The sequence below is a fragment of the Ovis canadensis genome, chromosome 3 (genome assembly GCF_042477335.2).
Source record: "Ovis canadensis isolate MfBH-ARS-UI-01 breed Bighorn chromosome 3, ARS-UI_OviCan_v2, whole genome shotgun sequence".
Taxonomy (NCBI): domain Eukaryota; kingdom Metazoa; phylum Chordata; class Mammalia; order Artiodactyla; family Bovidae; genus Ovis; species Ovis canadensis.
The window spans coordinates 223,802,662-223,818,630 of NC_091247.1; the positions used below are offsets into that span (position 1 = coordinate 223,802,662).

General features: G+C 40.1%; 2 protein-coding genes across 13 annotated transcripts in view; one reads left to right on the forward strand and one right to left on the reverse strand.

Annotated features, from left to right (window-relative positions):
* Positions 1–15,969, forward strand: part of XPNPEP3 (X-prolyl aminopeptidase 3) — a 44,566-nt gene that overhangs the window by 312 nt on the left and 28,285 nt on the right. For 4 of the 12 annotated variants that reach the window (XM_069586094.1, XM_069586095.1, XM_069586097.1 and 1 more), the window contains exons 2-3: positions 8,653–8,769; positions 10,084–10,231. Coding sequence is in view for 1 of the 12 variants with exons in the window: in XM_069586087.1 (XP_069442188.1) it covers positions 128–191; positions 8,653–8,769 (181 nt within the window). In the remaining 11 variants the exon portion in view is untranslated. Of the gene's footprint in view, positions 1–2; positions 192–8,652; positions 8,770–10,083; positions 10,232–15,969 lie in introns of those variants that run through there. The other 8 variants (XM_069586099.1, XM_069586098.1, XM_069586088.1 and 5 more) reach the window with 7 other exon arrangements.
* DNAJB7 (DnaJ heat shock protein family (Hsp40) member B7) lies at positions 4,125–6,539 on the reverse strand. Its single transcript, XM_069586103.1, has one exon. It carries the CDS (start codon positions 5,631–5,633, stop codon positions 4,719–4,721), a length of 915 nt encoding a protein of 304 aa, XP_069442204.1. The 5' UTR covers positions 5,634–6,539; the 3' UTR covers positions 4,125–4,718.

The window sequence follows — 15,969 nt, forward strand, 5'->3', positions numbered from 1 at the left end:
CCCGGCGAGAGGCGCCGGCCGGAAGGGGAGGGGCGCCTGGTCAGGTTTCCTGGCGACGCAGCCCTGCTGGCGACCGCTACTCCGGCAGGTTTCCTCGTTTTCTTCCTGACGCCTGAGCGTGGCAGTTATGCCTTGGCTACTCTCTGCAACTAGGCATGTTCCCGCGGTAGCAAGCTTCCGCAGCCTCTCAGGTTAGACTTAACCTCCCACAGTGTCCCCTCCGGAGCTTGCTCTACGAAGCCTGAGGCGCGCCAAGCGGGATCCAAGTTGGTCTCAGGCGACCCCTGCTTCGGCGGACAGTTCTGCCGGGACTTCCACGCCCAAACCCTCTGTGCACTCCTCGAATTTCTTCTCTTCCTCCTCCTGCCCCTGATAAAGGGTGGGCCCAGTGTTCTCTCTGCCGTTGATGTATTCTGGGAGTTGAAATGACTGCAGAGAGAAAAGTGTGTGCTGTCTTCCCCGAGGGGCTAAGTCATGCGGACTCAAGAAAGTTGTGTCAGTTATCACACTTGTTCTGGTGACAAGGTGTCTCTCATCAGGTAGCTCTTGTTAGGATAACCTAATAAGTTTAGGATAACTTAAAATCGTATTTTCGTGTTTTCAAAGAGCTGACAGGAGAGCTGGCTCTCACGAAATGGAAGTGAAACGTTACATTTAATAATACAAATCCTTTGAGTAGTTCCTCTTGGAAGAGGTGATGTTTGGAAATACTCCTGAGGCTTTATATGTCTGAAAGTTTTGCTTGTAAAGGCAAGGTAGAGTATTCTGGGAATATGGGGGTGGGTATTTTTAGGGTATATTGTATCGTAAGGAATTAATGCAATGAATATGAAACTTGATCAGTGAAGGCTGAATTGTCTGCCTTTCAGGCAGGTCTGCCATTGGGTCATATTTTAGTTTTCTGGGGCGATAGATGAACAGTGTGTGCATCAGAGCATGTGGTCTGTGACACCAAAACTGTGTCTTGGCATTTATTTGTTGTGTTGCTATACTTGAATTTATTGACACTGGGATGGTAATTATATCAAGACTTACTCCTAACTCTAAAATATAAAAATAAAAAGTAATAATTGTCCAGTGCACAGAACTTGCTCTTTGCTTCTAATAGCTAGGCTGCAGAAATCTGTCCCTCTCCATGGAGAGTAGGTGGATAGATATGCTGTTAGTCTTGAACACAAAGGCCATAGCTTATGATTTAGAGCTGGAACCATTGATTTACTTGTGACTTTTCTTCTTTTTTTGTGTTTGTTGAGGCTTTGTGTGAAACCCGATTAATCAAGGTTTAGGACAAGGTACTGGATTACACCAGGGCTTCCATGGTGGCTCAGCTGGTAAAGAACCCACCTGCAATGCAGGAGACCTGGGTTCGATCCCTAGGTTGGGAAGATACCCTGGAAAAGGGAACAGCTACCCACTCCAGTATTCTGGCCTGGAAAATCCGATGGCCAGAGGAGCCTGGCAGGCTGCAGTCCATGGGGTCTCAAGACCATGGGATCTCAGTTGACTTAGCAACTAAACCACCACCATACATATACAGGCTTTCTGAATGAATGATCTCATTGGATCTTCACAAGTCCAGTAAGTTAGAGCAAATAATTTTACTGATAGCGAACTGAAACTAACACAGTATCACAAGTAGCAAATCAGGAATGTTTTGTGATTGCCATATAGTCCTTTTCCTGTTACACTTGTGCTAGGTCTTTCTCTAGCTTAGTAGAGTTCTTTTGGAACTTTTTATTGAGCCAGAATAACTTCAGTCAATAACTTTTGAGTTAGGGAGTCATTCTGGATGAATCTCCACTTGCCTAGAGTTACAGTCTAGTCAGATGATAGAGAAGCAGCAGACAAATGAGAATATAGCAAAGAATGGTGATTAGAGTCTTGACTCAAGTGACATGGGAGCTCAAGAAAGGCAGTATTGTCAAGTGGCCAAGTTGTATCTGACTCTTGGCAACCAGATCTTAGTTCCCCAACTGCTCCCTGCAGTGGAAGTGTGAAGTCTTAACCACTGGACCGCCAGGCAAGTCCTACTTACAGCTGCCATAGTAGGCCTATTTAAGTGTATCAGATTATGTCGCTCTTCTGCTCAGAGCCTCCAGTGGCTTCCTGTCCCAAATGTTATACCATAGTTTATAGTGTGATCTGCAAGTCATTGCATACTGTGGACTTGTGTTACCGTTCATACTTCATCTACTTGCTCTCTGAAAGGGCCATGCAGATCTCCTCCATGTTCCTCACGCACCTGGCACAACATGCTTTAGGGACATTGGACTTGCTACTCCTGCTACCTGGAATCCTCTTTGATCAGATATCCACATGGCTGACTCCTTCATTTCATTGAGATCTTTTCTCACATGTAACCATCATTTCTCCCTGGCTACCTTGGCTGAAATGTCAACGCTCTTGCTCCAAAACTTGTATGTCCTTCCCCTGATTTTTTTACTTACACCTGTGACTAACATATTTTACTTCGTATTTGTTTATTGTCTCTCTCCAGTCTAAGCTCTGTGGCAGCTAAGAGTTTTTTGTTTGTTCATTATTGCATCCCAGGTACCTAGGACAGACCTAGGTAGACCTAGGACTACCTCACAAATAGTGGGTACTCAAAAAATACCATTGAATGAGTGAAAGAATAAATAGGATGAAAGCAGTGTATTTTGAAAATGAAATAATTACAGGAAGCTAAGAAGTAATTGTGTTGAAATTAAATTCATTTAAAGGAAGCAAATATATAAAAACATTGAGCTCAAACCAGTTGCTCAATATCTGATATATCTCTAACTCTGAAACTCATCTGTTTTTCTTCCATCATAAGCCTAGGTTGTGATGGCTAAAGGTGGTATTTTAGAGTAATGTATTTTTATATCCTGTGTACATACTCAAAAAATTAGAAAGTTTCCTATCTGGTAAACGTCACTGATGGCCACCCATGCATGATACAGTCATATTGCTCTGAAGAATCCAGGGTAAGTCTGGCTTTAAAAGGGAAAAAAAAAAATGTAAAATACGTGCATGCATGCTGTCGCTTTAGTCGTGTCTGACTCTTTGCGACCCCACGGACTGTAGCCCACCAGGCCCCTCTGTCCATAGGATTCTCCAGGCAAGAATACTGGAGTGGGTTGCTGCTCCTTTTTCCAGGGGATCTTCCCCACCCGGGGATCAAACCTGCATCTCTTAGGTCTCCTGCGTTGGCAGCTGAGTTCTTTACCACTAGCACTACCGGGGAAGCCTGGTAGCCAGTTAAAAGTCTGTCTGCTGCTGCTGCTGCCAAGTCACTTCAGTTGTGTCCAACTCTTCATGACCCCATGGACAGCAGCCTACCAGGCTCCTCCGTCCATGGGTTTTTCCAGGCAGGAGTACTGGAGTGGGTTGCCATTGCCTTCTCCATGTAAAATACATGTAACATCAAATTTACCATGTTAATAATTTTAAACAGTTGTGAAAAGATCTCCAGAACTTTTTCATCTTGCAAATCTAAATCTGTGTCCACTAACAGTGCTTTCTCCTTCTCCCTGCAGCCCCTGGTAACCGTATTTCCACTTTCTATTGCTATGAATTTGACTTTAGATACCTCATATATGTAGAATCATAATGTCTCAAAGTTCATCCATGTTGTCACATGTGACAGGGTTTCCTTACTCTTTGAGGCTGAATTCAGAATCTGTGTATGCTTATATTTTACTTATCCATCCAACTGTCAATTAACATTTGGACTGGCTCCACCTCTTGGCTTTTGTGAATAAGTGTACTATGAACATAGACGTCCAGATATAAGTGTAGCTATTTTTAACTTAAAATGCTTTTTACTTTCATTTTTAATTTATAGTGTCTTAAGTTGTGTATGAAGTGCTCTGTGATCATTGAAAAAAGTCATCTCATTAATAACTATGTAGACTGAACCCATGTGTTTTAATACATTTTTAGCTGCTAATGCTTTATGTACGTCAGAAGTCTATAATGTAGCTTTAATTAGATCAAAGGAATGATTATAGATTATAGACTTGACTAAAGAAAAACTTCATAATATATAAGCATGTATATGATAAATATAATATATAAGCATTGCAGGCAGATTCTTTACCATGTGAGCCGTAAGGGAAACCCAAGAATACTGGAGTGGGTAGCCTATCCCTTGGGCTTCCCTGGTGGCTCAGAGGTTAAACCATCTGCCTGCAATGCAGGAGACCTGGGTTCAATCCCTGGGTTGGGAAGATCCCCTGGAGAAGGAAATGGCAACCCACTCCAGTGTTCTTACCTGGAGAATCCCATGGACGAAGGAGCCTTGTGGGCTACAGTCCACGGGGTCATAAAGAGTTGGACGCAACTGAGCGACTTCACTCACTCACTCATGCAGCCTGTCCCTTCTGCAGCATATCTTCCCAACTCAGGAATTGAACCAGGGTCTCCTGCATTGCAGGTGGATTCTTTACCAACTCAGCTATGAGAGAAGCCCATATAAGCATTTATCTCGAAAACAAAAAGTAAAATAATTGTTGCTGTTTTCTAAACTCTTAATATCACTGTTACCACAATTCATCTTTTTCTAACAAATCTAATCCAAACGACCACTCATCAGATGTCTACAATCCTGCTAAGCATGTTAAAAACATAATTTTAGTGTAGTATTAAACAAATATTATCTACAAAACTGATTAACAGAAATACACACGGAGTTGTGTTCAAATGTTATATGAACATAATGTTTCTGAAGAATCAATTTAACGATTCCTTTTAGTTGACTTCTTCTTCTGTACTTCTTTATGCTTCTTTTTTTTCCTCTTACCACCTTCTTTGAATCCTGCTGAGAAAACAGAGGGATTCCAGTTACTGGTGACCCAAGTGATACCCTGCTCATCATTGTTTGCGTGTTTGGGGCTGCAAGATTTTGGTGAATAATTGTTAAATGACTGTCTTCTCCAACTGCATTCTTCAGCAAAGCCCTCTTCAACTGCCACACCATTTGAAAGAAAGAACTTCAACTCACCATCGTCTTCATCTCTTTCTAGGTCATCCTTGATAATTATTTTTGTATTGGTATTTCTGCCATTAACAATCTTACCTGAAGTTGTAACAGTAACGTAGTTATCCATCCCACTATCATCAAATGCCAGGGAAGAAAATAAATAAAGTCCCTCATGGCCCAGTGAACCAAATGGTGTATAGCTTGTATCATATGAAGAAAATCTCTCAAAAACTAGGTATTCACTGGATGTAGGGAAAAAGGATCTTGCACCTCTGTTTCTGCTTCCATCGGAGCGCCTTGAATTACTTAAAAGGTCTTCAAGTGAGTCTTCAAAGAAATGAAATGAAAATGGGTCCCTTTCACGAAAAATTTCTTTGAAGACATCATCTGGCTTACGGAATGTGAAGCCATATTCAGAAGAATCATCGAAATCACTTCCACCTCCACCATTTAATCCTTCTTTGCCATATTTATCGTAAATGTCCCGTTTTTCATCATGTGATAATACCTCATATGCCTCAGCTACTTCTTTGAATTTTCTCTCGGCTTCTTCTTTGTTTTCTGGATTTTTATCCGGGTGCCATTTAAGTGCCACTTTTCGATACGCCTTTTTGATATCCTCAGGTGAAGCATGTCTCTCCAATCCTAGAACTTGATAGTAATCCACCATGTTTTTAACAGATGGTTGGAAAGGGCTGCTCTGGGGGGTGAGAACTGTAGTTTCCTCTCAGCTCAGGCTCTGCTGGTGCTGGTGGTAGAGGCAGTGACTGTAAATAGGCTTTTTTACATTGAGGACAATGTTATTACCTTGGACCACTGCTAGGAGACGTTAGGATACTGATTATGTGGCAAGCAAGCTTACAAGCTTATGTCAGAGGGCTGCATTGTGGTGTCACTCTGGGCTTGGTGTAGGGACCAGACCTTCTAAATGGAGCTAGTCCAGAGTCAAACCAGACCATCCTTAACCCTCTGGACTGTTTCTCCCATGTTTTCCTAGAAGCCTCAAACAGTGCCCCATAAACCAGCGGAACCTGTTGTAGTATGGCCGCAGCATGCCCCTTGCATAATATGACCTCTGGGGTACTGAGCTTTAATAACCTACTTCTCAGTTCTTCCATGTTTTGTTTTGGAAAAACGAAGAATTTGTGAACTCTGAAAAAGTACTCAAGCAGTTGACATACTTATTTCAACCTTAGAAAGTCATCGTATTGGTTTCCTGAGACTACCATAACAAATTAACACGAACATGTCTGCTTAAAAGAGTAGAGGACTTCCCTGGTGGTCCAGTGGATAAGAATCCCCCTGCCAGTGCAGGGAACATAGGTTCGATCCCTGGTCCAGGAAGATTCCACGTGCAACGGAGCAGCTAAGCCCATGTGCCACAAATGCTGAGCCCAATTGCCACAACTGCTGAAGCCTGTGCGCCTCGAGCCTGTGCTCCACAGCAAGAGAAGCCGCCCAGTGAGAAGCTCACGCACCACAGCAGAGTAGCCCCTGCTCTCCACAGCTGGAGAAAACCCACACACAGCAACGAAGACCCAGCACAACCAAAATTTTTTAAAAATAAATACATTAAAAAAAACAACAACAACAAACGTAGAAATGCATTGTCTCCCAGTTCTGGAGACCAGAAGCTTGACATCGTGTGTCAGCAGGGCTCCATTCCTTCCAGAGGCTCTAGGAGGGACTCCATCCTTTGGGTCTCAGCTTCTGGTGGCTCTGGGTATTCCTTGCCTTGTGGCCACATCACTCCTATTTCTGCCTCCGTGGTTACATTGCTTCCTTCTCTTCTGTCTCTCTTCTCCTTCTGCATTTCTCTTGTAAAGAAGGACACAGGTCATTGGATTTAGGACTGACCCAGATAATGCCGGATGATCTTTTTATCTCAAGTTCCTTAATCTAGTTCTACATCTGCAGAAACATTTCTTCCAAATTAACAGTCACAGGGTCTGGGGATTACAGCATAGGCATATCTTTTGGGGGCTACCATGCAAAATATTGCAGTGATAAAACCATTTTAGTGCACTGAGACAAACTTTTTAATGGAGTAGGGACTAAAAACAACAATCATAGGAAGAATAGTGTTCAGTGAAATTTAAATACATACACCGTCATTCCTACTTTATAATCCCTACTAGAACCTTTAACTTGATGTAGACTTTGGCATTTTGCTGTTGAGTGATTGTATGTTCACAGGGAGATTGTATGGCACTAGTAGTGTCACTGGGAATTTGGCAGAGAGGACTTACCTGAGTGGCAGAGTGGAGGGGAAGGAGCAAAGATTTTGAAGTTAAAACTGAGTTTAAATTCTAGGTTTCTAAGTACTGCATGAGAAAGTGGAAGTGTTAGTTGCTCAGTCATGTCTGACTCTTTGTGACTCTATGGACGATAGCCTGCAAGGCCCCTCTGTCCATGGAATTCTCCAGGCAAGAATACTGGAATGGGTTCCCATTCCCTTCTCCAGGGGATCTTCCCAACCTGGGGATCGAACCCAGGTCTCCTGCATTGCAGGCAGACTATTTACCATATGAGCCAACATTGCACAGATTACTTCAGAATCTAATTCCTTATTTTTTTTTTTAAGCAATAACGCCAATCTTGTGACAGTTAAAAATCTAATTCCTTAGTTTGGTGTACAAAGCCTTTAGTTGTCTGATCCTTATCTTGCTGATATTTTACTTTCCCTCGAGCAGCAGCGCTGACCTGAAACTCTCCTTCCGTCCCTCTTCCCTTAGTAAGCACACACGCGCACATGTAAGCACAGTGTCTTCTCTGCCTTCCCTTTCGTGCCCCATTCATGATACCTTCCACTCCCCTTGTCGCTTTCACTTGACCAGTTCCTGCTCAGAGTAGGCGTCAGCTACTTCTGCCAGCCCCACAGGAGCCCGTTCGTGTGCTTCTCTGTTGCCCAGAGCTCTGTGCCTGTCTTTGTCACCGAGCCTTCCCACAGCATTGTTTTAGACTTTGTGCGCTCAGAAACCTTGTGTGTGAATCCACCACTGTGCTCACCATGTGGCATTGCTCTGTCTCACATCCACTAGACTCTATATTCTTATAAGACCAGGGCAGATGGTCTTGTTATTCTTGTGTTTTTTCCAGCGTGTGCCAGTCACACACTTAATAGATCTCACTGAGTACTCAAGTATTGAACTCTAGTATTCAGTACTAGTATTCAAGCTTACTAGCTTCCTGTGTACTAATGGTGATTAAGCATTTTTCATACATTATTTCATCTAGCTCTAACATTCCAAGATTAAATGAGATAGTATGTACATATTTTCCCAGACTTCACATATTCTCAGTAAAAACATTCACTTTTTTTGAATTTTAGGGCACAGCGTAACACTACTTCAATGAAATGCTTCCTACCCCTTCCCCTGCTTTTGTTTGTTTCCTTTCTTCTGTTCCCTTAGTTCCTTATTCATATGCTAATCATACTGTGTGTATATATGCCTCTATTATGTAATAGCAGACTAAAGTCACTCAAGGTAAAAATAATCTTATTTCTATATCCCTGAGGCCCAACACAGGCTCTGGCTGTCTCAGAGGAAGGGCCATGCAAATATTGAAGGAGATACTGACTTACAATTTTCTAAAGCAAGCCACCGCTGAAGACAGATAAATGTGGATATACTGTGAGGGCTAGCTAAATGCACTGTTCCATTTCATCGTCCTTATTTCTCCTTCAGGATGCTTGTCATGTTCACGGCGAAGATACTCCCTGCAGCCCATCCCAGAGAGGAGGATACCAAACCGATACTTGGGCCAGCCCAGCCCCTTTACACACCCACACCTCCTCAGACCAGGTAAGGCCTTTGAACTGTGATGACCATCTCTCTCTTCAGATGCTTTGTCTAGAACCATGCCATCCAGTAGAATTTTTTAATTAATGTAAATTTAAATAGCTGTAGGGCTAATAGTACTGTTTAGACAGCACCATCTAGGGGAGTAAATATGATTAGGCTAAAATTCAAAAGTATCAGTGAAAAAAATATGTATTTCAAGATGTTTTTAAAGAAACGTTTCCTAAAACATAATTTCTAGAACTGTGTTCTGACTATCGATTCATTGTGAACTGTGTTAAAGATACACTGCTGCTGCTGCTGCTAAAGTCGCTTCAGTCATGTCTGATTCTGTGTGGCCCCATCGACAGCAGCCCACTAGGCTTCCCTGTCCCTGGGATTCTCCATCAAAAACACTGGAGTGGGTTGCCATTTCCTTCTCCAATGCATTAAAGTGTAAAGGGAAAGTGAAATCGCTCAGTCGTGTCCAACTCTTAGCGACCCCATGGACTGCAGCCTATCAGGCTCCTCTGTCCATGGATTTTCCAGGCAAGAGTACTGGAGTGGGGTGCCATTGCCTTCTCTGAAAGACATGTTAGGAAACATTTTTCTTGAAAACATGAAATGCTCATTTCAGTATTAACAAAAATATTTCTATAGAGATTACACAAGATCTCCAGATGTGATTGTCCCAGCTTTGAGAGGTGCTAACAATGATAAAGGTGATGCAAAAAGTTGATAAAAGTTTACTCCACTGATTCTTATAATAAATTGGTAAAGGTTTACTGCACTGATTGTTTTTCTACTTTATGATTCCAATATTGCTGCTGGAAGATATGTCATTTAGTTAAGTTCAGTCGCTCAGTCGTGTCCGACTCTTTGTGACCCCCATGAATCGCAGCACGCCAGGCCTCCCTGTCCATCACCAGCTCCTGGAGTTCACTCAGACTCAGGTGCATTGAGTCAGTGATGCCATCCAGCCATCCCATCCTCTGTCGTCCCCTTCTCCTCCTGCCCCCAATCCCTCCCAGCATCAGGGTCTTTTCCAATGAGTCAACTCTTCGCATGAAGATATGTCATTACTACCATTCAAATTCATACCTAAGGTTTCTTTGTTTTGTTTTTTCAAAGAGACAGTTAAGTGATGAGCTATGATGAATGAATATCATCCCAAAGAGGTAGATAGGATGAAACCAAATGCTTTATAGAAAATGCAGTCAGGTTTTCCCAGGCTTCCGCCATGGGAAGTTAAATCTGTATTTACTGTGTAAGCCTAGATTATTAATACAGTCTGAATTGCCTTTGGAAATATGTTGCTCTTTCACTATCTCCACTCAGTGAATGATACCAGTGTGTCTCTCAGTGAGGGCTTCCTGTTGCTGATTCTTCATCAGACTAGAGTTCCTGCTGGGAAGTCGGCTGAGACTCAGGAAATGCAGCTCACCACTGAAACACACAAGAAATCAGAGTTTTTCAAAGCTGTAAGGTAAGCTTTGTAGCAGTACAGTTGGTGCTAATTTAACTATTTCTCTATCCAGTCAACCTGCCTGTAGCTTCAGTTTGATATTAAGTTTTACCAGCTTTGAAAATTACTGATTTCTCGTGGTGAGATGCTTTTACATGGTGAGCTGCATTTTCCAGGCCTTGAAACTAGTAATCATATCCTCAGGGTGATGGCCTCTGTGTCTAGACTTATTTCTGTCACGTACATGGTAACTATATAAAAAGTGAGTATGAATAAATATACACATACAAGTTCATGTGTTCATATAAACTATGGGGAGAAAGGAATACACATCGTGATCTTTATTCTCCTGGACAATAAGGATTGGTGTAAGTGAGAAGGGATAGAAGTAGATGCAATTTGAAAAAGAATTGTGAAAGAAGCCATCACATACAGTTTCCAAAGCATTAATCACTTATCTTCCATCATGTAGAGATGCAGAACTTATCAAAGTGTTAAAATAATTGTGGGGTATAGGAAAAGTCAATTATTAAGAAAAATGAAAAGAAATGTAATCCTTTTTTTAAAATCTCTTTTATAGACCTAAAGTCAGTTTGTTTGAAATATAAAATTATGTTTCTATGGTATGTTTTGCTCCCAAAGGTTTCGTGTTTGGCATGTTTTCCCAGTACTTGCCAGTACTTTAAACTTTTGGAAAACATCTCAAGTCATTTTCCTAATTATTATACAAGTTCTACATATATTATAGGCAAATTAAAGAATACAGATAAGCATAATTTTTTTTAAAAAATTACTCATAATTCCACCATTTAGAGAAAGCAACTATTGAGATGTTAGTGCTTTATTTTTCTAGACTTATTTCTTACATAGAATTGTGTGTGCATGTATACACACTCTATATACTGATCAATTATTTCCTTAAAATAAATTCTTGGTGGGACTTCCCAGGCAGTCCAGTGATTAGGACTCAATACTTTCACTGTGGTGGCCCAGGTTCAGTCCCTGGTCGGGGAATTAAGATCCCACAGGCCATGTGGCAAAAAAAAGAAAAACCCCAAATTCTTAGAAGTGAAATGACTGGATCAACCCCTGAATTTTGAATTTTCCTGGATTTCTTTTGGCCATACCTATGCGTTTCCTGAAGCAACAGTAACTTGGAAGATACTAGCAGAAAAACATGGGAGATAAAGGAGTTCTGTGTTGGCTGTGCTTACTACTTCTTCAGATGGAACTAAAGAGTCAGACTCACTCCCCCAAGTCCTCTCAGTGATTTTTAAAACTTGTGCTTTGCTTAAAGAAGTCTGAGCATTATAGGCTATTTCTTCTTTTTACGACATTGCCATCTCTGTGTTAAGAACCATGACAGAAATGTCAGTTCATCCTCCTTGATCATTAACATGCCTTCTACTTATTATCTATCACCAGGAAGAAAAGGGATTCCATGAAGGAAGGCAAGTGGCATTCTGAGCTAAATACCATTACGAACCATGAGTCTGCTTTTACAGTATCTGTACAGGAAAGACACTTAGATAGTTCCTTGACATTGCAAGGTGTGCAGCTTCATCAACAGTTCCCTTCGAGAGGATAGGAAAAATTAGTGCCTAATTAAGTATTATTTACAAAAACCTATATTTCTAACATTTTTATGTTCCTAAGCAAAATTAATTTTGGAATATGTGATATAGTTTGGAGCTTAAAAGGGGGTTATTCAAAGAGTTGGGCTTATCAGAATGACTTGTCTGACCTATGCAGAACCTCTTCTTGGTTTTCTTTCAACTACAGCAATGACTAGATTCCCTGGGACATAATCAGAACACAACTGTGTGGCCCAGAATTTGAGGGAATGCCTTTACCATGAACTTTTTTGTCCCTTATCATCAAATAATGGCTAAGACCGTATGGTTATTGTTAAGTGTAATATTTAAAATGATGAAAAGAAAGGTTCTAGAGTGGATTATACATAATCATTCCCAAATCTTCTTCACTTAAAAGTTTCAAAACCAGCTAGTTATCATCTTTAGTTTAGTGATAGTTTAGTTATAGTTCTGCCTTAAGCAAGGGGTGTATTTTTTTTTTAAGTTTTGTTAAACATGGTTGACTTTAATAGTATCTAAAAGATCAAGATTTATTTCAGTTGGGTGAGATTTTTATACTATTATAGATACTACAGAAACACCTTTGTGCATATTTCTTGTCCATACCAAGAAATTCTCTGGGGTAAAGATTAGCATGAATCTACCCCAGGAAAGAATTAGAAATCTTCTAAAGAACTGAATAATAAAAGTCTCCTGAATCACTCGAAACTCATTCTTATCATTGTGCAAGAAAGCCAGATAATTTGGTGCTTTCATGTAAAAACAGTTACTTTTATAAGGATAATGATTGTCCCTATACCTACATACAACAATATAACTCATACCTCATTCAAGATATAGAACATTGCCATCACCCTAGAAGGTCCTCGCATACCCTTCTAGTCAATCCCACCTCCATCCTTAACCACTGGTCTCGTTTCTATCAGAGTGATTGTTTTGCCTGTTCTTGAGTTTTGTGTAAGTGAAATCATACAGTATGAACCCTTTTTCTCTGGCTTGTTTTGCTCAGTATATGCAAATAAAACCCATTTAGAGATTTTTTCAATTATTTGATCATTTCATTTTTCAGAGACATCTGTGTTTTACATTGTAAAGGAAATGTTTGTTAACTTTTTCTTTATCCCCATTTTCCAACTATATAGTAATAGATCATTTTATGCACTTCTTTTTTATTATACAATAAAAGCTACCTAATATTAAACAGAATTCAGGGACACGTCTTCAAATCAGACCATGTTAAAATCTTAACCTAGGGACTTCCCTGCAGTTCAGTGATTAAGACTCCTCTCTTCCACTGCAGGGGGCACAGGTAGAGAAACTAAAAACTCACATGCCACAAGGCACAGCCAGAAAAGAAAAAAATTCCTAACCTAGTTAGTTTCAGGAAGTAATTAAAATACATACCTAGACTGTAGCAAAGACTTGCATCTTTCCATCCATATTCAGTCTTAATAAAACTTACCTCTCTGGGTTTTCTGCCTGGCTGATAAAATATGAAGAACATTTTTCTTGTTGTCTTCAGAGGCCCAGTTCTCAAAATCCTGGAAGAGCTTTTCTTCTTGGCAGCTGACTCTCAAGACTGATTATGAGACTTTGCTATTTAGAGTCCAGATTGTGACATCTAGGCATTTGATTGGCTAAATAAGCTTGTTCGATTAGTCCCTCTATCCTTAATTGACTTCACGTGATAAAATACTGACTGTGCCTTTTAATACTCTACAGTTTGATGACATTACCCGTAAAGTCTATTCAGATACAATTTTATCTGAAGAAATTCAGGCTACATTGACCATAATGGTTAGTTCTGAGATCAAAGGCCGTAATAACTGTCAGGTTTACCTCTAGAGGTAAAGTTCATTGCGTTATCACACTTTTACCCCCTCCTTCAACTGATAAGAAAAGGTATGTTTATCCTTGGATAATTTTTCTGTTGTGACCAAGAGTTCCTTGAAATTTCATAAGTTTAGAAGCATTTAGTTGATAGTCACTCTATAGTGTTTATAATTAGTAAGCTTGGGGAAATGTAGCCAGTGTTTTAAATATTTCTCATATAGTCATTTGTATGAAATTATGTTCAAATGATGAATGCCTGAAGGATGTGAAAGATGGTTTTGCAATCCTGCTTTGATTTTTAAATAATTTTTATCTTTTTTCAGAAGTTACTTTCTAATACACTATATGTATACTCTGTTATTGATGAAAATGAGATACGTTCATTAATTACTATTACTGTGAGTTTTCTTTAAAAAATTTTTTTAAAAACACAAAATGAATTGATATTTTAAGTTTAGTTTTATTACATGGACTAAGGCTGTGAAATAACCAAAAGTGAAGCACAGTAAAGGGACAAAGGTAAAACAAAAAAAGGAAAAGTTGGATAATTCACTTGTTATAAGCAGCCTCTGCTTTTAGAAAAGAGTATGTGCTGTTTGTGGTAAACTGGGACATTTCCAATATTGAGTAACAGCAGCAGAATTAACATGAATAATTATCAGGGAGATAAATAGTTAAGCTATTCTTAGGCTCTAGTACAAAGTTCAGTATTCTGCAGTGGAGCCCTAGGGTACTCTTAGCCAACTTAATCCTGAGAGAGAGAAATGTGATATGTATGAGCTCTTCTAGGACCAGCTCTGTTACTTGGCCAATTCAGATTGTCACAAGACCCCTCATTTTATCTTTCTCGTTTCTCCCCAATTTCGTTAATAATAATGTCAATGTTTATTGTAGGTAAATAAAAGTTAAAAATTATTAATGGGATACAGCTACAGGTAAATCAACTAGACATTTCCCAAGTAATCGGAAACAACTGAGTTGCATGTACTGGGCATGAGTACCCAGAAAACTCGAAGAACGCTGATCCACCAGTTTCTCCCCTGGGACTATCCCACAGAAATAAAAGCACCAGTGTACATAGGGCAGGAAGGCACCCTGTGGATATAAGTATAAAGATATTTATCATGATAGCAAAGTTACATGAATGCCCACCAATAGGGAAATTAATCAGGAAATTATGATACAGTGCCCCAAGAAATAATACGGAGACATCAAGCAGATTGAGTTGAAGTTATGCCAGATGAGTTGGGGGGAGGGATTTCTATGAGGTATTGTTGTGTTAGAAAATCAATGTGAAGAAAAGACTGTGTGGTGTCCCATTTTTTGTAAAACACTAGGGACTCATAAAACCCTAAATGTAGGCAATATGTATGCGTTTATATGAATATTGAGAAAAACAGGATTGTTCAGTCCTTAAGTCCTGTGGTGGTTATTGTTACTAGGTCATGTCCAACTCTTTATGATCCCCTGGACTGTAGCAGGCCAGGCTCCTCTGTCCTCCACTATTTCCTGAAGTTTGCTCAGATTCATGTCTGTAATTTCCTCTGCTCTTTCTCCAGTAGCATCTTTGACACCTTCCAACCTGGGGGTCTCATCTTCCAGTGTCGTATCTTTTTAAAAAGCCTTTTCATACTGTTCATGGGGTTCTCACAGCAAGAATACTGGAGTGACTTGCCATTCCCTTCTCCAATAAACCACGTTTTGTCACAGCTCTTCATTATGACCGTCTATCTTGGGTAGCCCTGCACAGCATGGCTCATAGCTTCGTTGAGTTATGCAAACTCCTTCCCCCGTGACAATGCTATGATCCATCAAGGGGAAGTTTACTTACTAGTATACAAACCATGGGGGTGGCTCTAATGTGGGTAGGAGGGAAGGGGAATGAGGGCTCAAATAATGAAGAAATGGTGGGAGAGGAGAATATGATGTGATTACATTTATACACAACTATAAGATGTATATATGGAAAAGAAATAGTTAATTTTAAAAAGTAGATCAAAGGAACAAATGAGCATGAACAGGGTTAATTAAGAAAGTGTTTTGAATGAGAAGGGTCTAAAAGCAAACATCTTGAGCTTCAAATCTTGGAGTGGAATTCCTTTGGAAGGAGAAGAAATTTTAGAAAAGGGGCACGTTGTAAGCAAGGTATTAGGGAAAGAACAAGTTGGACTTGAGACTTAGAAGTAATTAATTTCACAATAATTGGAGGAATACTAAGAAAAAAGTTTAAGTCTCCAAAGACCACATATTGTGTAATTTCATTTATATGAAATCTCTATAATAGACAAATCCATAGAGATGGAAAATAGCGGTTGTCAAAGGCTGGGGTAG